The sequence below is a fragment of the Paramacrobiotus metropolitanus genome, unplaced genomic scaffold (genome assembly GCF_019649055.1).
Source record: "Paramacrobiotus metropolitanus isolate TYO unplaced genomic scaffold, Prichtersi_v1.0 Parri_scaffold0000069, whole genome shotgun sequence".
Lineage (NCBI taxonomy): Eukaryota > Metazoa > Tardigrada > Eutardigrada > Parachela > Macrobiotidae > Paramacrobiotus > Paramacrobiotus metropolitanus.
In genome coordinates, this window is record NW_026570289.1 from 613,580 (window position 1) to 636,228 (window position 22,649).

The 22,649-nt window shown below is 41.2% G+C and overlaps 2 protein-coding genes across 5 annotated transcripts; one reads left to right on the forward strand and one right to left on the reverse strand.

Moving 5' to 3' along the window:
• Positions 1-5,303: 5,303 nt before the first annotated feature.
• LOC129594603 (uncharacterized) lies at positions 5,304-6,193 on the reverse strand. Its single transcript, XM_055491345.1, has 3 exons — positions 6,003-6,193; positions 5,768-5,858; positions 5,304-5,443 (listed from the first exon to the last, which is right to left on the reverse strand). Exons 1-3 carry the CDS (start codon positions 6,162-6,164, stop codon positions 5,394-5,396), a joined length of 303 nt encoding a protein of 100 aa, XP_055347320.1. The 5' UTR covers positions 6,165-6,193; the 3' UTR covers positions 5,304-5,393.
• An 8,361-nt stretch (positions 6,194-14,554) lies between these two features.
• On the forward strand, positions 14,555-21,624 carry LOC129594550 (endothelin-converting enzyme 1-like). Of its 4 annotated transcripts, none has more exons than XM_055491281.1 (12): positions 14,555-14,676; positions 15,158-15,232; positions 15,422-15,559; positions 17,078-17,161; positions 17,475-17,890; positions 18,196-18,587; positions 18,724-18,906; positions 20,281-20,446; positions 20,550-20,624; positions 20,738-20,910; positions 20,968-21,066; positions 21,122-21,549. In XM_055491281.1, the coding sequence occupies exons 2-7, from the start codon at positions 15,181-15,183 to the stop codon at positions 18,734-18,736; spliced, it is 1,095 nt and encodes a 364-aa protein (XP_055347256.1). In that variant the 5' UTR covers positions 14,555-14,676; positions 15,158-15,180; the 3' UTR covers positions 18,737-18,906; positions 20,281-20,446; positions 20,550-20,624; positions 20,738-20,910; positions 20,968-21,066; positions 21,122-21,549. The 4 variants fall into 4 exon arrangements, with proteins under 4 accessions (XP_055347256.1, XP_055347254.1, XP_055347253.1 ...); XM_055491279.1 differs by lacking the exon at positions 14,555-14,676 and adding an exon at positions 14,741-14,822; XM_055491278.1 differs by lacking the exon at positions 14,555-14,676 and having other exon boundaries at positions 14,904-15,232.
• Positions 21,625-22,649: the final 1,025 nt, after the last annotated feature.

Below are 22,649 nucleotides of genomic sequence, written 5' to 3' on the forward strand. Positions count from 1 at the left end.
ATTCACACAGTTGCACTATCATTAAAATATTAGCGAATATATTACGATATTACAAGTTATGCGTGCGGTATTAAAATAGCTTCTGTACATTATATTAAAGTGCACCTTGTTTTGGTCATCTAGTGCGATGTCCATGACTGCTTCAGTTTTCACCTCGGTTCTTATTAGTAAGCAGCTCTTTTTCTCAGTTCGTAGGAAAACAAAATATAGAAAGTTTACGCAGGGTGGTTGAAAATTTACTTGCAGGTACACGAACAATGAATAATTCGATACCACAGAATTGTGATGAGCGCAAACAAAAAATTAAAACGTAAAAGCTCTCCACCTCTTTAAACAAAACAAAATTCAGCTGTAACTGTAACCGTTTTCAAACACTTGCAAAGGATTTTACCGAAATAATTTATCCGTTTGTAAAGCTGTATTGACGGCTACATGTGAAAAGATCAATGGAGATCATTTCCCGGTATAGCACCAAATTCATATACATACACGGCAACTCTCGCTGTCGCGCACTCCCAATCACTTTTCTGCATTGCTTTATGATTTTTGAAGCCAAAAAATTCGTATACATATGTAAGGAGGAGTGGCCTCTCCGCACAGGCGGCTGCTAGGTTGTTTTGATGTTTTTGCCGTGTTTTTCTCCATCTACCAGATTCTAAATCTGGTAGATTCTTCAGTTGCTAGATTTCGTCGTCTGAGCTGGATGCTTTTTCCTTTTTGCCCCGCAGCAAGGTGCTGCGGTGGCCTTTGATGTGTTGTATGAGAGAGCGATAAAGTGTGCAGTGTGTTGGCGTTCAGTTTCCGTTTCTGTTCGCGCACAGGGGTGAACTAGCCGTTCATCCCCTGTTAGATGGTAGCAGATCTCGGAAGAACCATGTGCACCCTTTCGAGCCCCAAGTGCGACGTCTGACGCCCCAGTGAAAGTTCACTTTGCCGAAGTGGCAGCCCGGATACGACGATGGATGGGAGGAATGACCCCCGCCGGAGGCCGGAGGAATATCACACCGTGAAGCGCGGTGATGGAGAGGGTGAAGAAGGACGTGAAGGATGATGTCAGCAGCAGCCAGCGACGACAAGGCCAACTCCAGTCCGTAGCAGCTCAAGGACTGCCATTCACCGAAGCCCACGTGAACCCTGCCATCGCAGAAGTACCAGTGAGCTGCCCCACAGGGTCACTAGTGTCTGAATGCCCCAAACCCCTGCCCGTTTTACCTGGAATGACGAACTTTCCCGGACGGATGCAGAGGAATTTTCCCACCGAAGAATCGTATTCTGGTGTTTGCAGGGTCACCAGCGTTCCAATGCCACAAACCCCTTCCCGATTTTCGTCAAAACATGACCTTTCCGTACAGCAGAAGCAATGGAATTCACCCAGTTCCGTGTTGGACGCCATCTTTCGTCGCAGCAAGTGCAGTGACCCAGACAAGGCAAAGCAGGTCAAAGTGGACCAGAGTCGAGCCGAACCAGTCTCCCTCGTACTTACTTAAATCTTAAAGTACATAGTACCACTGGTGGATGGTATACGTACCAGACCTGGGCAGTTATAGAAAACTGACCCACCGCTAGAGTTACAGGGAGCGTGCGGGAGATACAGGGAGCGAGTTACAGGGAGCGTGCGGGTTACGCTAAGAGTTAAGTTATTCATGCAGGAAAACCGAGTTTCGAGTTATGTGCACCGCGAGTTACGCCACCATAGACAATATATACTTAGTGTTTTTATGAAAGTTAAGCTAGAGTTAACTCTTTAGCGTAACTTCTGAGCGAATTACGCTAAAGAGTTAAGTTATAACTCGAAAATAACTCGCGTTAAGTTAAATAGTTAAAATTAACTGCCCAAGTCTGATACGTACTTACTAACTTAAAGTACTATGTACTTTAAGTTAGTACGAGGGAGACTATAAGCAATCACAATGCAAAGCAATAGTGGTGATGATACTGTCAGGATGACATGGGTCTACAGGAACAGCCTCTGAAATTTTTACAAAAAAATTAATATGTAGTAAAACAATAACATGGGAGCAACCACCTCTTACAATCAGTACAGCATGTCGCTACACAGTAATTATACAACAACCAAGGCTAACCTTCGTACCGTGACAGCCCAAGTGGTCGCGGGACATTTCGTCGCGGGACATTTCGCCATACGTTTTTTTCGTCGCAGCGGCTAATTTATTGTGGGACAACTCGTTCTGCAGCCGTTTTAATGTGTTGCTACTCGTAAATCTTTTACCGTGGCTGAAGAGCAAAGGGGGCATGTGGAAGTTCTGGGTTGGGAATCGGTGAAGCTCCGGCTGCGCCCCTGGTGTGTGCGCGCTTGCCGGTTTCCTTTCCCTGCACCTCAAACCCCCTTTATTTGGCTTAGACAAATAACAAAATCCACTAACAAGTCGGATGTGGCGGATGGTAAAGAAAAGTTTGCAACTGCACGCTAGCTTGGCAAAACAGAAATGATTTGCAGTACAAGCAGCGGTGAACTCTAAGTCTCTAACAACGATCGGTGCCATGCTGGCGCTAGGAAAACAGGATGTGGGGGTAAAACGGAAAACAGAGCAGATAGCACAACACTCGTACGCCACATTGATAAAACTTAAAACGTTTTTCGTCGCAGCGGCTAATTTATTGTGGGACAACTCGTTTTGCAGTCGTTTTGTTGTGTGACATCCTTTTGGGGAGTCGAAAACTTATCAACTGTTTTATGACACCAGTCATATGATTATTTGCCACAAAACGAGTTGTACTTAGACAGAATGTCCATTAAACTAAATGTTCGGCGTCGACATTTCGCGGAGCCCTCCGTACACGCATCCACTATACACTGTTATAGCACATGCTTGCGGTATTCGCTGGTGTTGCCAAGCGATTCATATAATTTCGTAATTAATGGCATTTCACAGAGCTCCATGTACGATGCGTACGAGGACAGGAGGACGTCTTAAACTGGCCGACCGACAGTAACAGGCGGCAATTAGCACTTAGCAGTAAGGCAATCGCGGAAAAGATATCGTTCCGGCTAGCTTTGTGTCGTTCGGTAGATCAGAGCTCTCACCGCATATGCATACTTGCCATACGTGCCTACGGGGAAAATAGTGGCTCTATTCAGTTTTGATTAGTTTGCGGTGATTAGTTAATGTGTTCAGTCCCCTGCATAGGGACTAATGCGTACACAAATCAGTTGCCTTTCGAATGTGTTCTTTCCCAAAAAAATAAGAGGAAATCGCCGAATCTCGACTAATCGTTTTACTTAATATTGGGTTCGCTAGCATAAATACAACATTATCATACAGTATATGATTAATTGCTCCTGAACTGGATTAGATGGAAGGCATGCAGCCAGATGGCGCAACACTGCATCCACCGACGGAAGGAAGGCATTTATCGATAGAAGTAGGGGTGTTACTGTAGCTAACAGTGGACATACAGACGCTTGCGCCTTCTTATATTGGCCTAACGTTGGATCTGCGTAATGCTGAGTTACCTTTGGCATACCTGCCGTCTAGGTACCCATCGAGAACAGCATTTCTGGAGAAAACCATAAAGTACAGTACAGTAATGCACCTAATTTGAAGTTTTACAGTAAATTTTTCTTTAAGGCAAGACAATTATGGAGGAGGTAATCTGACGGCAGTGGAGAGCTAACTCGATTTCACCCACAGTTAAAGTGGGATGCATTCGATATGTAATTCCTTGTAGTGTAAACAGAAGAACCAAGCCGTGGAAGCGACGGGTCTTAAATTTCGCGGTAGTGTTATAAATCCTGATGTTCCGCTAACTGATAACTGATACGCGGTATTCGTTGTCGTTTCTGCTTAAAACGCGAAAGTGTTGACTTCGGAAACTGCAAAAAGGGTTGGCGATGCGGAGCGCCATCCAATGCCCTCCGGTTCCGTGCACGCGCCGCTTCGCTTCCGGGTGCCTGGACCGCTCTTGAATAATCTGAAATTGGTTCAGCTTACAATTGTCCGCTTGGATGAACCATCTTCGTTTCTCGCGTTCTAAGGTCGTTGTACACAATTTAAAAACTTTGCGTAAGCATTATACTTCGGGGCCCGGACTATTTTTGCGCAAAATGTTGCTTTTTTTAGCAACAATTTAGCAATCATTCAACTGAAATTCAGGGAAGTTTTGTTAAAGTCAACCACTTCATCAACGTCATGCACGTCTACAGCTTTTTACCTTTATGAATGGTGGTGGATTTCATTCAAAAAGTTTGGCAGAATTTGAAAATTTTTGGTGTTTGTATGATAAAGTAAAATGTTTTGAGATTAAATGGTCGCACAGAAACCCTACCCAGCATTCCGCTCGCACGCACCGTGTTCAAAACAAAATGAAAAAATTAAAAGAAATGGGAAAATTAAGGCAGGGATTTTTTGCGATCAATATGAGAAAAAAAAGTTTTGTTGTTCCAAAGAGACAGATTTGTGTTAAAAAAATCTGTGAAAAATCCGGATTGCTAACAGATGGTTTGCAAATTCAAAGTGATTGTTGGACAGTACGGACTGCTCCTCAGAAAAAATGTTAAGCGTAGTCACTGCTGTGAGTAACTAGTCACTAACTATTACGAAAATAGTTTATTCGGTATTAGATTGCCGTAAACTACAACAAGTACGTTAAGCTTCTCGTCGCAGGTCAACTTCGTTATTTTACTAATTTTCGACATATCAGTTTCCCGTTGTCAATTTCCGCTTCGCTTGAGTTTTGTCAAGATTTTTTATGCATTAGCTGCTTATCGAAATATTTGATAAATTCGTAGTACAATGTAATAAATACATAATTTATTGTTGGCCAAAACTCCTCTGCCACCCCTTAAACTCATGCAAATCCGAAGCTGTTTCTTGTGTATAAATACCTTATACAGCTTAGGACAAAATGGTCGCATACCCAACATCTCCACATTCAGTACGAATGCAGTGCAGTACACTGCACGGCTAAGTTCAAAATATCCGGTTCGTACAAGTGCACTGCACCGCATGCGTACAGAATGCTGGGTATGGGGCTATGCGACCATTTCGTCCTACATTGTATATTATGCCGTGTATATAAACGAGTGAGCTTACCGTCAAAAATGTTATTGCAGGATAGTACTGTGTAGATGCATAATTAATAACCTTTTGTCAATGCAGTATGTGACTGTTACGTATTGAGCGGTCAAAAAATATCGTGAACTGGCTCGAGTTTATAACTTCTGCCTAAAATCAGTGAAAGATGGGATTTTTTTTAAGTTTTATAATTGCACGACGATGTTTCCCTACCTCATTTAAAATAGTCCTTGCGGATTCTATACAGATTTTATTTACTACACTTAACAAAGCAGGGAAACCATGGGGTACATTGCCCTACGGGGAAAACCCGCGGATAAAAAGCAAAAACATCAAACGAAAGCTTGTTTAAACAGATCAAACAAACCAACATCTTCCAGGTGAGCAAACTCTTCTTCCAGAAGCGCCTACAGGAAACATATGACCTATTATGGTACGCGAGTCGATGCAGCAAAAACGAGCCATTCTAATTACGGGCTTTAAAATCATTCTGTCTGACAGAAAGAAAAAAAGCAATGGTAAATTGATAATCAAATTGATTATCAGAAACGACGTACATTACATTGGTTCATCCCGTCAAGAAAATCAACTTCAAAGCGTGAGCGCAGCATACATACAAGTTAATTTTACAATTGGTCAGTTAGTAGAATACATGCTTTATAGGACAATGATTTACCATTGAGTAAAATTATTTCATTACAATACACGATACAGTACGGCTGAGTACGCACCAGAATACGTCAGGATCTCTGGCCGACTGCCATATAACTGTGCCTGATTGGTTTGGATGATTGCGTCGTTACCCGGTTGTCCCAAATCCGCCTGAAAAATTAATACCCAACTCTTACGTTAAATTTAAAATTGAATTAGAAACATGCAAAACGTTTTGCTGACTTTCTGTTAGAGTTCCCGTGTTTCAGCAAGTAGGATTTTTCAGTTAAAGGGCACAGTGCCGAAAAAACTTACAGGCACATCGGGCTCACGAACTGATTGACTCTGCATCCCAACGGAACGACTTCCACCAGTAAGGTCGGGTATCGATATCGGTAAGCCGTCGGCGCCCTGAGCCAACACGGTTCGATGAATAAAGTTCAAAACCAGGAAAGATAACCCGAACAGCACCCTCATGGTTTAGATTGCAGTCAAATGCGCTTTAAAAATTTTAAACATGAATAGTAGATTAACGAAATTAAACATGCGTTATCGGCTCTTATATACTTTAGTCACCAATGGCCCAATTAAAATTATTCAAGTAATTCACGTTTTCGACAGACTCAGCTTGAAATTTGGAAAATCTTGAAAAATGGCCGGAAAATGGTGCTGTTTATGAATTCCAGCAAACTCAGCAACCAGCAATACTTGAGCGCCATTTGCATGTTACGGGCTATTCTGGCTAATGGGACTGGTGAATCACATATACAGCGTCCGGGAATTTTGCCAATCTAGCAAATTCAACCATTGGAAAATTGCAGTCAGTTTTCCACAAAACACTTGTGGTAGCACCCGTTCCGCAAGCAGACGACTGTAATTACAGACGACTACAAATCGCTTCTTCATCTGCTTCAGAATCAAAAGCTATGGAATAAGGCATAGCGATCGTACTCCTGTATTGTTATCGTGCAAACAAATTTATTTAACACAGAAATTTCGATTGTCTTATTTTTTTAACAAATACAAGTAGTTCTTTATTTCTAAAAAAACCACTCCAGAAATAGATTATGTGATCGGTTTTCTCGTCTGGGAAGTCGGAAAATATTTTTACAAATTTTTAGTTTAAACTCCCGCAATTTTCATTGCCTTGTGGGAGCATGCGATCGCTGGAACACACATTTCTCGTAAAGATTTGAGTGGTTTCGCTTAAACCGCCCAATATAGGATATACAATTCTGATTATGACTACATAAGCACAATTTATCGAAAGGTAGCAACTAGAATCGAGGGTAATTCTTCTGTTTTGCTAATCTGGATAAAGGAACGCATGAAATGCAGCTTGAGCCTTGCACAGAAGAGCTTTGGGAACCTTGCTGCGAGCCTCCGATCTTCGGCGATGATTTTTAATTTGCAACTTCTTCCCGGCCAGGCGAACGTTTTTTTTTATGTCTGCATTTTGAATTAAAATTATTTGTTTTCCTGTGGGTTTTAATAGTTGTTTAGTAACAGATAGTACTTATTGTCTGGATTCCAAAAAAAAGTATATGCATAGTTCGGCTATCTAGCTAACGGTTTTTCGTTTTTCGTTCGTATGCAGTTTTGGTTGTGCGTATTTCAAGCCATCACCAGAGAATTTACAGTATTAGCAGTGGTAGCGCCATTGTAGTTGTGATGATAGCTGTCATACAAATTTTTGTGCTTGCATAATTATCATACTTTCCAGCTTTCGGGCATCGTTGTGCAGAGCATGGTTTGTGGAATTTGTGCAATCAGCCACTTCAAACAGGTACCATACTTTGTTTCAGCGTAGCGCCCACCTTGCCGGATAAGAGTAAGAGTGGCCGGATATGTTTGCGGCAGCTGAATCGGTATTCTAGTAATTCTGGCTTACACTCTGAAACCGTGAAGTTATGACCCCATACATACACAGGAAGCATAGCTTAAGTATACCGGAACGCGGTTTTCTCACGCCACATATGCCGGAAAATGATGTTAAAAATCGTATGTGGTACGAAGCAGGGAACATTTTTACTTACGTATTCGAAATATCTTGATTTCGGTCGGTTATTAAGCCTGCCGAAAATATGCCAGCCTAGAAAAAAGTCTGCATTGCGTTGAGGTGAACACATTTATATTGAGACAGCTATTAATCGAATAGAAGAAATCAAAATCACGGGTAATTATGCAACCTAGAGCTTTATGCATTTTCGGTAAAAACCAAAACGTTTCTGTTTTATAAAAATCTTTATATTATGTACATACATATATGTCTTGTATTACAAAGTAAATTAAATTCGGAAAATTATGATTTAGCAACAGTGGCAGTGCTAGTACTAGTACGCGCGCATCAGTGGCGTCGGTCATGACAATTAGAAGGGTACACATTAAATACTGGTACAGTCGTAATCGTCCTGCACTTGTACAAAACACGCAAAGTTTATTTATAACGGAAAAACCTTGAAAGAGTTCTGCAGAAATGCACTGTGTAATAGTACTCCTTACCGTTAGTAAGAAGTGCTATGTGAGTACTTGTCTCCGTTTGGCCAAGATCTTTGAACCTTTGCAGGCGAAGTTATTTTTTAAGCGTACAGAGGCAATGCTCTTTCTACAAAAAATCGTAATTTTATGAATTTTTACCCGAAAAGAAATTGCCTTGGTCAGCAGAAGTGGCTCAATCAGTACCAAACTTGGTTTCTGTTGTCACTGTCTCGTTGCGGACCAAGCTTCGCGACGACTTGCAAAGACATTGCGAAGTGGCAAGTGACGGTGACCGCCACTGGCAACGGCAACCAATATTACGATGCGACGACAGCGACACAGTATATAATCGCGACACAGTGCCGCTATCGCAGCGACCGTGCTAGTGCTGTGCCCTGGTACAGCAGCAAACACGGCGCGACTACAGCGACACGGTATTTCAGCGCGACAGTGCCGCTACAGCCGCGCCGTGTTTCTGGTTATGCCAGGGCATAGCACTAGCACGGTCGCTGCGGTTTGTTGCGATGCCCTGGTATAGCATTGTCGCTGTGTATCCCGCGCGACAGCGACGAAACTCAAGTTTGGTACGGATTGGGCCAGTCCTAAATATTGTGGGCCCGGTAAATCGGTAGATTGTTGCAACGTTAGGCCTTCACATTCGCAAGGTTAGGTTATGCACGACAGAGGAGTGTAACCATTTTATAAAGCTTAGCACTCTCAAAACGATATTGCTACGTCCACTAAAACATAATCTCCTCGGATGGTCGCCTAAGAGGACCACCATAAGCGATGGTCGTTTAAGTGGACTGAGGACTCCCTAAAATATAAAATTCCAAAAAAGCGATTTTCTTCCTGGGTTTTTCCTCGTCCGATTAAACAGGATATCCCCTTCACAGAGAACTTAAAATTTCGAAAAAGCTTGAACCGCTTTCTAACAATCCCGTCGTGATGAAATCAGTGACGAAAGCGCCACTGCACTACGCCAACAATGTTTCTGTCAATGTCGCACATGGGCGGCTGCACCGTTCAGTGTAGATGCCAAACTGTTTGTACGCCGAAGTGTCACTTGCCGAAATTTCTTAACTCGAAATGGTCGGACACGGGTCCGTGAGCACGTTCCTGCAAGACTGCCCGAAGCGCTAGTGTATATTATTTATTTTATATAGTGTCGGCACACCGTTCACTGTTCAGGCACTCTGAAGCAGGACCTAAAAGTCAGCTTGAAAGTTTTGGTCCGCTTTTGGAATGGTAAAAAATTAAACCAACTCGGGTAGTATTTAATTTTTTGGACTGGTTATGAGTAAAGCACACGGACTTTTGGTCAAATAATGCCAACGGATTGTCTCATTATTAAGAAATGTTTTTCATGCTTTACTCTATAATATCTGCAAAGTGCTGGATTGCAATTCTCATCACCAGACGCCGGAATCCCTACCAGCGCAGCATCTTTCTTACCTTATTCCCTCCTTATCTTTCCCCACCCGGATTGCAATGACATCAGTCACATTTCGTTATATTAGACAAATCCACGTTGGCGTAATGGGCGGCCGGAGCAAAGCCAGAAAAACTTTTTTACTGGCGGTGATTCGATTTGATTAATTTTATTCTAATTGTTTCTTCTAGTAGACATTAGAAACAGATCAGAGCAATCATTATGAAAAACCAGGCCAAACTAGTATTTTTAGGCGGTTTTCTTTCTCTGTAAAGCAGTAAAGATTTTTCAGACTTTTTGCTTGTTTTCTGCTTCAAAAGCGACATGGATATGGCAATTACCCACGGCCCAGCCCTTCTGTGGCCCTCTGAAACTTGCAGCACCCAACACACTAAGCATTTTCGAAAGAAAAAGAACAGGGAAAAATATCTGTTTTTCACGATGCCATATGTTTACAAATTCTGTTTCTTTAACACAATGGTCAATAAAGAAGATATATAGGGGAAAGGCCATTATCAGCACCCATGTTTCCATGAAACAGAAATATGGAGGGATAGATAGGTATGTATGGATAGATAGGTACAATGGACGACAAAAAAATGAAGTTGAACCGATCAGTCGGTCCGCGGTTCAAAAATAACCTCGCAACGACACGCCACCAGTAAAACTTAAACGCTTACTCACTTTTTTGCATGCTACTTTCAGACGCTCGCGCTCCGTGAATGTCGAAGTGCAAGTATGCAGATTGCATATCAAAAGGGGTAGAAAAAAATTTTAAACTTTTTGATACTAAACCTGTGGCTGTTTATGGCGAACAACACAAATTCTAGTCATTTTGCTTCTCGTAGGCACAGCATAGGATCTGTGCGCAAAACCGTTTGGCTTGCATTCTATGATTAAGTCTACGGGAAAGCAAAATGGCTAGAATTTGTGCTGTTCGCCATAAACAGCCACATGTTTAGCATCAAAAAGTTAAGAATTTTTTTCTACACCTTTTGATATGCAATTAGTATAGTAACACTTCGATATCCACGGAGGCGAGCGTCTGAAAGTAGCATGCAAAGAAAGTGAGTAAGCGTCAAGTTTTACTGGTGGCGTGTCGTTGCGAGGTTGTTTTTTGAACCGCGGACCGACTGATCGGTTCAACTTCTTTTTGTCGTCCATTGTATGTTGGTACAACCAAATCACTAGTCCCCACATTGGTTTGTAACCTGGGGGTACGCTGCTAATAGGGAACTCGTGCAAATTGCTTCTTGAAGCTTTAAATTGGAATTCGCAAAGAAGCGCCGAATAACGTGTTAATAATGCAATAATATCTCGAGTAACCAGAGTACCGTTAAAGGCAAGCCGCTGCTGGCTAAAAGGTTATGACACTTAAAGCTTTAAGAAGTTTCAAAGTACGCATTGGGCCACTAGCATGCATACACACAGGACTGAGATATAACCATATAAGTAGGTATGTCAGGGACGGGAGGCCGGTGGCGTAGAAAGGGGAGGGAGTTGAAACTTTGACTTCCTGTACAATGTATTGTATTACTTTTTGTACGCAGTGATTGGAAAGGAATCAGACTTTGATGAATACTATCACCGTAGCGATGTCCGAGGGGTGGGTTTGCGAAACGAGCTTAATTTTGAAATTATTGGCGCAGTAAATGCAGAGCGAATTTGAAAACGGACGTAATAGACGCAGCCAATCTTTCACTCCCCATCGCTTGGACTTCGCTACGGGTCTGTCTTCTGATGTTGTTCTATCGCCTACATTTCTTGGATTTCTGGGGCTTCTCAGTCATCAATGATTTTCAAAACATTATGACTGCGTGCACGAGTAAACACGGGGTTTGCTGCTTGCATGGGATGTCGGACAAGTCGCCACGGGCTTTGACAGTGTTCACGAAGTTTCACAACTCCATTTAAATACTTTTGAATTTTACTTCGAAAAATTTAATCAAGCGGGCGAGCGAGCCCGCGTTTCTAATTCAAGACATATTGAGGGTTCTTTAAGACGGGGAGTACCCATGACCTTTGGGTCGCCGCGTGACCTTTGGGTCGCCACTAATTTTCATGGTGATTCCTATACAGTTTGATGTGCTGAGTCGAACTGAAGTACTCGGGGACTTCGAACCAGGGTCACCGAGGTCGCCACAACGATATGTACCATATATGCGCAGTTCGACCTGAACTGAAGTACTCGGGGACCTCGAACCTTGGTCCCCGAGGTCGCCACTACGATATCTACTGTAAATGCACAGTTTGACCTGCTGAGTCGAACTGCAGTACTTGGGGTCCTCGAACCCGGGTCCCCGAGGTGGCCATTGCGATATGCAATGTATATGCACAGTTTCACGAGCTGAATGAAATAAAGTTCCACTATATACATTTTAAGTGCTCAGTCAAACTGAAGTCCTGTACGGGCCAGCACCCAGCACTCGGAGAAATTTTCAACGGTGCAGTCACTTAGACGTTGCACGATGCTGATTACAATCGCGTTCAAGCTTACATACAGTGCCGCTACATACAGAAAGTTGAATATTAGCTGAACGCAGTCGGCTCTACTTTCACCCGCCTGCCGTACTGTACTGTTCGTACTGTCCAGAATTTCTCCGAGTGCAGGTTGTCAGTACAGTACTCGGAAAACTCGGATTATTTTAGAATTTAAATATTTATAAATATTTCTAAATATTTACAAATCTTTCTAAATGTTTCTAAATATTTCTAAATATTTGTAAATATTTCTAAATATTTCTAAATATTTCAAAATATTTCTAAATATTTCTAAAAAAATTTTAATTTTTGAACTCTCCTGGTTATTATTTTACATATTTCCCTGATATTTAGATATGCAAGCACACATTTTATTAACCGAGGAAGCAGCTGACAAAGTGCATCTTTAGTGGTCTTAAAATTCCGTGCAAGTACAAAAACGCTGAGCGCAAAATGAAATAATTATTATTATAACAAATTCCTGTTATTTATTTTTTTTTATTAAAATTCTAGATTAGGAAATATTTCTGAATTTTGAAGTAAATATTAAGTTTCGTTCCTCAGCTTTTTATTTACTGCCTGAACCATTCTTCAGATTTGAGGTACGAGCAATTTTAGAAATAACTCACCAGTTCTAAAATTTTTCAAATGTAAATTTAATTTTCCTATAAATTTTAGAAAGTTTTTTTCCTAATTATTTCGTTAAATCATATGCATTCAATTTCAATGTAAATTCGGATTGTATTGTTCGGGTTTTTGGCTGTGTATTTACGATACCTACTACGTTCCCACGTTTTCTGCCCAAAACTATTTTCAAAATATTAAGCGTAATTCTCAAGACATGGTTTTGGATTCAAAATCAGATTTCAAGCTGATTATCTTTTATTATATCAAATTTCTCTCCTTGATGCCCATCTACTGGTAAATCTGAAAACTACCAAGATAAATTTTTTTAATGGTTACCGCGAGGTATTGGTAATCTAAAATTCATATTAGCCTGCCACGGCGTGCTCTTTGAATGTATTCTGTATAAACTGCGGGATGCTCTGCAGAATTAAATCTACAAAACTTACAGCGCTGAATCTTGGACGGGCGATACCACTAAACTTAAAATCGCACCAACTTCCAATCAGTCGAATTTATTAGTTTTTTAATGAATAAAGAGGTAGCAATAGACAGCACCCGTTCGGAGGCTGCTCACGAATCGCGATCAGCGCGCTCACCGTTACTGTTCTGGTTGTAAGAGCCAGACAAATTTAAGTAATCTTAATTTTACAGTAATTCACACTGTCATTTTCTCTTTGTGGTGTTATGCCCATAATAAATTGTAATGTATAGTTAATTTATTGTTTACGGGCAATGTTATTACTTAGCTTGGCGCTCATATTAGTGTGAGCAGTGCACGAAATATGTTTCGGTTTACGACTATCGACTTTTGCGTTTCGCTGCAGTTTTGTCTTTTACGACTGATGGTTTTCTCACTATAAGCAGTGATAACAATGTAAGACGATTTTACATCCAATTTGGGAGATTTTAGACAAAAGTGACAGAAGCCCTATTACGGTATTCTTTCCAGGTTTTAACATAAACTTTATAGTTTTTGAAATATTACAATTTAAGAAAAATTGCCGTTGTTAGGTGTACAGACACTCATATACACTTATGCGGACTGCATATTTATGCCCTTTGACATTTAGATTTGAACAAGTCGATTCATAATGACATTTTTCATGTACCGTTTTTGAAACTTATTGAAATCTATATCGCTTATCACTCTCCAACCGGACGTTGCGTCCACAACGGCTTTCACTGCAGTTTCACAAATTATTTGTCCTCAGAATGTCACTAAGGAAGGTAAACAAGTGTTTGGGAGTGAGCGAAAGCTAAAGTTTGAACGGATTCAGTAAATATGTAAAATAAGAAATTAACAAATTAAGAACTTAAGAAAGAAATTAAGAAATTAAAAAATTAAAAAATTAAGAAATTAGGAAATTAAGAAAACAATAAAATAATAAAATAAGGAGGGAAAAATCGAATGGAATATTCTAGACTAACAACCAATCACAACCTATAACAATTACAACACATCTTAATGACGCCCAGAGTTCCTGACCCCTCCCATACCTCTCAAATCTCTCGTAGAGAACATTCGGATCTACCTTTACACCGGCCCACTGTCGCGCCCGCTTCGCAGAATACTTAACACATGTGCTGCCTTATACATTTAAAATTGAAAATCGCCGCCCGCTTGCCCTAAGGGCGTATGAGACCTTACACTAGTTTAACTAATCGTTGCCGTTCCCGGATAGACCCGTAAAAAACGCGGTGAACAGTGCCATCGCATAGACACCGTATTCAGCACTCTTCTGTTTTTGGCCTCGTTCCCTGACCACACACATTTTTGTCCCTAATGTATTTTCTTTAGATATCGATTAGGCGCTTCGCTTCCGCCGTCGTAATCCGACCCGAAAATCACACCGCTAAAACCTGCTCCCGACCTCTTGTGCGCGCGGCCAAACCCAGTGCAAACATCCGTGCACGAAGAATCGACCTTTTCCAATTTATAACATTCCCGAAGTAATGCAGTTCACAACGGAGGTGGGTAATTACCTTCGCTTACAAATTCTGCAGAATATTACTTACGTAGATCTAGGCTGTCTACTGCAAGATAAATTTTCGGAAGTAACGGCTTGACGAATTACACAAATACCAGTTTCTCGGATTTGCCGCTAGCCGTATTTCAGGTAAGCGGCGCGCTTGAACAGAGAGTAAAATCTTTAGTCAACTGAGTAATTATTCCTTCAGGCTGCAAAGGAGTACTTTAAGGCAACAATACTTCCTGCCTTTTAACGAGTTGTGTTATCCAAAAATTCCGTTTGTAAAAACAGTGCTGGTTTCGAGTGTGGCGAGTGTTTCTGAGACTATTGCTTTGAATTTAAAAAATTCGTTCATTGTGATGTGCGGATAATTCCTCGAGACTGCTACCGAAATCTGATTTTTTTGGAACTTTAAATAACAGAGAAAGAGCGCGCGATGTTGCTGTCGTATGTAATTGGATTTCTGTTAACCATCACTACAGATAGTATTATACAAGCCAACGGGATGCGTCAGTCATCAACAAACGTGTGCATGACGGATCTTTGCCAACAAATTGGTATGTAAAAATGCTGCCAATTGCGAAGCAGCAGAAATCAACTTTATTCAATAAAAAGTGAGCATGAACGATTTCCTGTAGCAGCTATACTTTGCATTGAATTTCCAGTGAATTTCCATCTGACCACTGTCGCTCTCGTGTTACAATGACGTTATGGGGCTTTGTGCAATTAATTTGTGATTTTCATAGCCCGTGAAACCATCTCCAGCATGGATGAAACTTTTGATCCGTGCGTGGATTTCTACGCCTACGCTTGTAACCGTTGGAATAGCAGCAATGGTCTGGCGAATGAAGTGATCGCTCCCATGATTCGCGAACAGCTACAAGGTATGTGTGGAGAACGCATTTGCTGACCGGTGCTCAACAATCCTAAGTACTTAGTTATTTTCGCTTGGTCCGTATTGTACCTGGAGCCTACGTTAACACTGTTATCGTAAATCATAATGTTTCAAGTGCAAAACTTAACAAGATAAAATCAATTAAGCAAATGAAAATTTTTATTGATTAAAACAATCGATCCACAGAAATTTGTATGTAATAAATATTTCGCATCTGTGATGTACGGTACTGAGATACTGCTCGGTTCCATAAATCGTACAAAAACGAAATATTTGTAATTTTTGTTGGAATGACGCCGGTAATTGTTCGACTTAAACGCACCGAGCATTTGTTTGTTAAATTATAGCTGAAGAATTTGGTAACAGAATTTCCAAATAATGGCCGAAGTCAAAACTTCATCGGCTTTTCAATAAAGGGTCAATAAATCGGCAGAACGTTTTCTAGCGTTCTGGCAGTGGAAAAGAAATTTAAAGGACACGGAAATTCGCCCTGAAATTTATCTTTAGACATAGTTCACTTTTATATACTTAAAACTCAATCCCTGAAAATCAAAAATCTTTTCCTTTATTTAATTTTTTAGTCCTTCTGGCACTATTCCGTAATTGCTAATTCGTATAATGCTTAGCGGTGTTCAAGTTCTAGGAAACTGTGAAATGCTCAGCAGTTACAACAAAATTGTCAAATCCGGATTGTCAAATTGTCAAATTGCAAAGCACAAGGAAATTGGTTTTAAATGAATATTGCTCAGTATTCTTCCAAACTTATAGCAGTATTCTCTGCGAAGCATTACTGCATCCTGGCAGCAGGGCAACGCTGCAACATTTCGCCGTAGACAACTAGGCGCAAGGCCGCAGACATATCGCGACTTGATCGCAGGCTTATCGCCTCAAAATCGCCGGGTGATATTTTGTCTCGAAACTTTTAGTTGGCAGGATTGCACGCCGCGCGACATTTTGTCCCAACGCCGTTTCTGCGAGGAGCCATTTTCTTTGTGAGACACACAGTTCATTATCTTGAGAAAACAGTCGAGCAAACGACAAAAACAAATTAGAAAACAGAGGAAATACAATAAGGCACGAGAAAAGCATCAGAAAATATAAGCATTATATACGGAAACATATATTATATTTTTGTTATGTTTTCGTTCTAACTCAGGACAAACCAAACCTAAAAGCACCTAGGAAAGTATAAACAGCTCGAGAAAAATAAGAAATGAAAGAATCTAAGAGAAAAGCTAAGGAAGAAGCAGGAAAATCGAAGGATAAGATGTTGACACAAGGAAAGTCTAATTTCGGGCGACGAATCGTTCGTATTGACACGCATTGCTTCAAAATGAGGCAATGGTAAAATGCCCCGAACCGAAGTCTCACTGCCTTCCAATGCCCGGCGAAATTTCGCGGTAAAACGTTGCGCTTCGAGTTTGTTTACGGTGAAATCCTACACTAGCCAGTGCCCGGGTGCGCTGCCGGCATGCCTGTATTTTATTACAACTTCCGCTTTGTTTAGAACTGTTCGACAGCGGAAATTACACCAACCCCACGGAGAAAAAGGCAATCGACGTTTATGACCAGTGCATCAGCCAGAAGCGAGGTATGTATTGTAAAATACTGTAAAGTGTGCTGAAAGCCAGTTCTCGATTTTGAAAGAGCTAAATGCGGAGAAGGAAGCACCGTCAAACGGCCTGAGCCGTCACACCATACTTAAAAGTAAAAAGCAAACGACTCACTTGCGGAAAATAAAACGGTACTGCGTGGTCTAAACCTATTTGCTCAACCTATCTTTACTGAATAATCTGTTAGTCGTAAAACAGTCATTCGTATTAGGTAATTTTCATTCGAGAAATACCGCCACCAAGACATAAAAAGCAGACTGTTGACCATTACAGTCATGATTTCTCCAACAGGACACTCATCCGGCGGCGGAAGTCTTGTGCGCGTTCTCGATGACGTAATGGGTGGATGGTCGCTGTTGAAAGACCACTACAATGTCTCTTCTTTTCGTCTGGACGACACTCTTGTCCGCCTGCAGCAGAACGACATTCGGACCTTTAGCGATCTTACCGTAAACAGGAACGAATTTTCTAGCGAGGAGAATATCCTGTTCTTTACACCTCCTAGTCGCCTCTTTGGACGATGGAGGCTTGGTTCACTGATCAACGCCCATTACAAGCCCACTGTTCGCAACGCGACTGCGCAACTAATGAAGATATGGTCGCCGGTCGTGCTGCGCTTACTAATAGAGGCTAATACAAACGTCCATCGGCCAACTGTGGAAAAGAGACTGGAGAAAGCTCTTATGTTGGATGTTACGCTGGCAAAGGTGCGAGCTATATTTCAAAAATATGCTGATTTATCTTCTGTTTTTTAGCAACTATTCTTAGCATCGCACTTTAAAACGTTATTCCAAATTACCTATTGAAGTCATATTGTTCCATCTTAACTGCGTTTTTGCTTTTGCTAAAGTTATAATTCTACGTAAGTTCTTGTTTTATTTTAGCTTTATCCCGCCTTCAATTTGCCCATTTTGAGAAAAAATTCTTTCAGTTTTTGTATCAATATTTTTATATTGCACGCTTACTTTTTTTTCGTTATTTTTATTTCTTCATAAAATATTTACCATTTCAGGGGTCAACAGAACTAGTACTCCATCGAAAGCGTTTAACCTTCGGGGATCTGAAAAGACCACCATTCCGTTCGCGATTTCTTGCAAATTTCTTGTCTCTGTTTAACACCATGCTTAAAGCATCTTCGGTGGAATTTCATGCCACGCCGGCCACGCAGTTCGGGGTCCAGCCTCAGCTGGAGTATCTCATCAATCTGGATCACACTATGGCGCAGCTGGAATGCGAAGGCGATGCGGGATTGGCGACACTTGTTGATTGGCTCTGGTGGACCGCTCTCTATCACCTTGTATATCGAGAAACGGGCACCTGTGTAGAGCTGGTAAAAGCGGCCATGCCGTTGACCGTCTCAGGAATGTTTTCAAGACATACATACCGAGAGGAGCCGTTCAAGAGGTCATGCACAGGCATTTTCTTTATTGGAACCTAGTTTTTTTTCCAAAAAAGAATAATTTGTGGCAAAATTGGCGTTCCGGCATAATGCGAGATAAAAAATGTTGAAATAACAATAATCGGCTTTATGCGCCAACAGGCAAAACTGCTGACAGCCGAAATTGCCAATAGTGTTCGTGACGCAGTCCTCCTTAATACTGACTGGATGGACCGGGATTCACAGGAGTTCGCCATGACTAGGCTAAATCATACGCTGCGGAATGTTGGTTATCCCGAGGAGTTCCTGGGCGACTGGAGGCTCATTGATGACCTCTACGCAAAGGTAGTTATTCCTTCGCACCGCTAGCTTTTGAAAAGAGTTTCAAGGGTGAAGTACGGAAGGTGAAATACCTTCAATTATTGAAGTTCAATACGTGTAGGGTGAACTACGGAAGACAAAATACCTTCAATACGTGTATGGTCTTTCTTTGATACGAGTTTTGAAAAAGCAGAGACACGATCACTAATAAATTTGAGAAAGAGTTTTCTATGCGAGGTGAATCGTAGTACTAATCTGAAACAATGCCAAATTAATCCCACCCTTAACTTTACTGAGTGCAGTGTGCACTGTGCAGCACGGATGGATAGCACGCAGCAAAAAAATAAAAATGCGGTAGATGTAACAAGCTGTAGATCATAAGATAAAACGCAAGCGTTGACTGCTAAATGAACCTTGGCTAACCGGGATAACTACCACTTTGGCAGTTAGGATGTAGCAATGTAATACCTGAATATTTTAGATACTTCTATGGACGACCTCGTGCACGTTAAATTTTTCGAGGCATGTTTTTTTGCTTGTACTCACAGTATCCTGCCGTATTCCACGGTACCCTCTACGTATCTCTCATGTATCCTCACAATGTTTTGACGTCTGTTCGTTGTTGCCGTATCCCTCCGTATCTCTGCAGTATCCTCTATGTATCCACATGAACCCCGTTAAAAAACCTAAGAAACCTAAGAAAACTTAAGAACTAAGAAAACATAATAACGGGATACATGGAGGATGCGCAAAGGATACCGTGGGGTCGGTGGGGATACTGTGAGATACTCTAATTAAAAAGCGTGTCCACATTAACCATATTTGAAATACGTGCCGAATATACAATAAATGATGTAGCCAGTATCCCTTGTTATCCTTTACGTATCTTTGAGGTCTCCTGCTGAATGCAGGTTAAAGGATCATCAGCAACTGTAGTATCGTAGTATCCCAACGTATCTTAGACTTAACGTATCCTTACTGTATCCGTCGAGTATCCGGATAACACTTACATTTGGGATGCACATAAGGATTCTGCAGAGATACGGTGGGATACTGCAGTAACTAAAACAAAGTCGGGATATTTGAGGGATACATGAAGGATACGCAGAGCATACTGTGGAATACGGTGGGATACTGTGGATACAACTAAAAACACATATCGGAAAAAATTTAACGTGTACTAACCGTGCCATAGGTGTAATATTTCGCTAAATCGCTGCGTATGGCATACGGGTTTCTCGTAATATGCCTAATATATAATTATGTTGTATATTAGGGCATTTAGGGGTGACACCTGTATAAAGCTCATGTCAGTCCCCTATGAGCCAGAACGTTGGTGACTGTACGTGAAGTAAAAAAGGCAACTGCACGGCTGCGTTTTCTAGTTCATCTGTGCAGGTTCAAGTGGGAGTAAAATTCTATGACACACTGCGCACTATCGATCAAAGCAACAGCTGGATTAACCTGCAAAAACTTTCCCGCACCAACGCCCGGAATGATCCCTATTTTCCGCCTGATTTGACGTCAGTAAACGCCAAGGTGTATCCGGACAGCAATTACATAGGTATCTTGCTAGTTCGTTCATCCTCGCTTGGACTGAAATAATGTTAAACATTATACGATTATTTCTGGCCCATAAATAAAAAGCTGATTTATGGACTTTACAGTCATTCCAGCAGCACTCCTACAGCCACCCATGTTCTACGCAAACAGCTGCGAAATTGTTAATTACGCTCGCTTAGGTGCGGTCCTTGGGCACGAATTCACCCATGTTTTCGATTTCGAAGGCGAGAATGGTTTCTTTTGCGGGTAATATATTTCATTGCATACAAGTTATAGCAGATATCGTGTTTAGATGGCATATTTTTTAACTGGTGGACGAATGCGACTCGAAACAAATACAATGCAAAAAAGTATACTTTGGTCGATTTCTACAACAGCATCAGCACGAAGAACGACAGCATCGATGGCCGACAAACTCTCAGCGAGAACACTGCCGACAACGGCGGATACCGAGCTGCTTATTTAGTAATTCTGTTCATATATTTCCTAATTTACGTTGCGCAAAGAATGATTGTTTTACAGGCTTACCATAATTTTTTGCACCGCACTGGATACCGCATCAAACTACCGGGGTTAGAAGCGTTTACTGAGGATCAGCTATTTTGGTTAATCGGGGCTCAGGTGACCTTTGGTGAGAGTTAGAGCGAGACACAGCTACATTGGAAGTTGTTTCTAGACATGGTGCATCCGTAAAGAAGCTCCTTTCGATGCAGTGCACGCACCGTTCCGATACCGTGTAATGGGGCCGTACATGAATAGCGCGAATTTCAGTGCAGCTTACAACTGTCCGCTGGGATCCCCGATGAATCCGCGAATTAAGGCGTGGTAGAGACGATATCAAATTTAGAGGCGGTTTTAACTGTTACCGGGGAAATTAGCACTGTGTAGTGACGAGGGTGATAAAATAATGTTATTACTGTAAAGACCAGTGAATGCTGCTGCGCATCTCTGAATGAGGTGAACATCGGGCAAAGCTTGAACAATATACCGAATGTGTCATTTATGTTAAGTCATTTATGTTAAGTTGCGAAACATGTATTGTTTGGCAGGTATAATTCGCAACTGCCATTTGGTGCCTCTTCCTTCGTCGCAATTGCTAAGCAAAACTGCCATTTTCTGTGAAGGCATAAAGTAAATTCCAAACCAAACAGCATTCATAGAATGTGCAAAGGATTCACAGAACGCACAAAGAATGTTTCAAAAGTTCTGCCTGTTTTTTTTTCTCCTAGCTTGAGGGCATTTCGCCAGATTTCCCATATTTCTGGCGAGTTTCGCAATTTCGCCAGAGTTACTGCGATTTATAACTCGTGATGTCTGTGTTAAAGAATTTTCCCTCTCGTGATATGTATAAATTTTTAAATAATTTAAACTAACTTAGTTGTACCGCTTTCTAAGGAAAACAGCAACTATGTGTAATTGGGAGTCAAAATCTACAAGCTGTGCAACATACGGCACTAACAAAAATAGACAATCCTTGATACCTGGTTTCCTGCCATCGATAAATTTCGATGTTCTATGGTGTGTACTTTCTTACATAAACATCGCTTATTTCAAAAAGTGCTTTTTGCTAGGGGCAAAAAATTTTGCATTCATAAAAGAGGAACGCTGGTAAAGGCAGCTGAAGTAAATAGATGGTAAAGAAAAATTGCTTCTGGCAACAGTAGCGTTTTTACTCAGACAGAAAAACAGAAGACACCATAAAAAATACTGGACGACATAACGAAATAAGAAAATCTTGGAACCTTGCAAAAAAATACAAAAGCTAATACATAGAAGAAATTCCAGAAAAGTGAGGTGGGTGCGGTCGATATGCCCTTCTTTCTACGGTGTATGTACTCGTATCAACAAACCGCAGTTCGTACAATGTGCCTTGTAGAATTTCAAACACGCTTTTTCTAGCAGAAAAATAAGAAAACATAATCTGCATTATGCATAGTAACAAAAAGTGCTACTAACTGCCCTCAATTTGTGAGATCGAAAATCAAATTTGCTACTAGATGGAATCGAAAACCAACCCTCGGCTTGGTACTGTCAATTCAAGAATTATCCCCTCGATTCAAAAACTTTGACTGTCCGAGAAAACTTGAAAAACACCGTTCTACTTAAAAATTTTTTCCCATCTTTTATTCCGTTTCCGGCACCGATGTTGCACTGCGGCAATAAAATGGCCGCATTTTCGACAGCATAAAATTCATTCAAGCAGT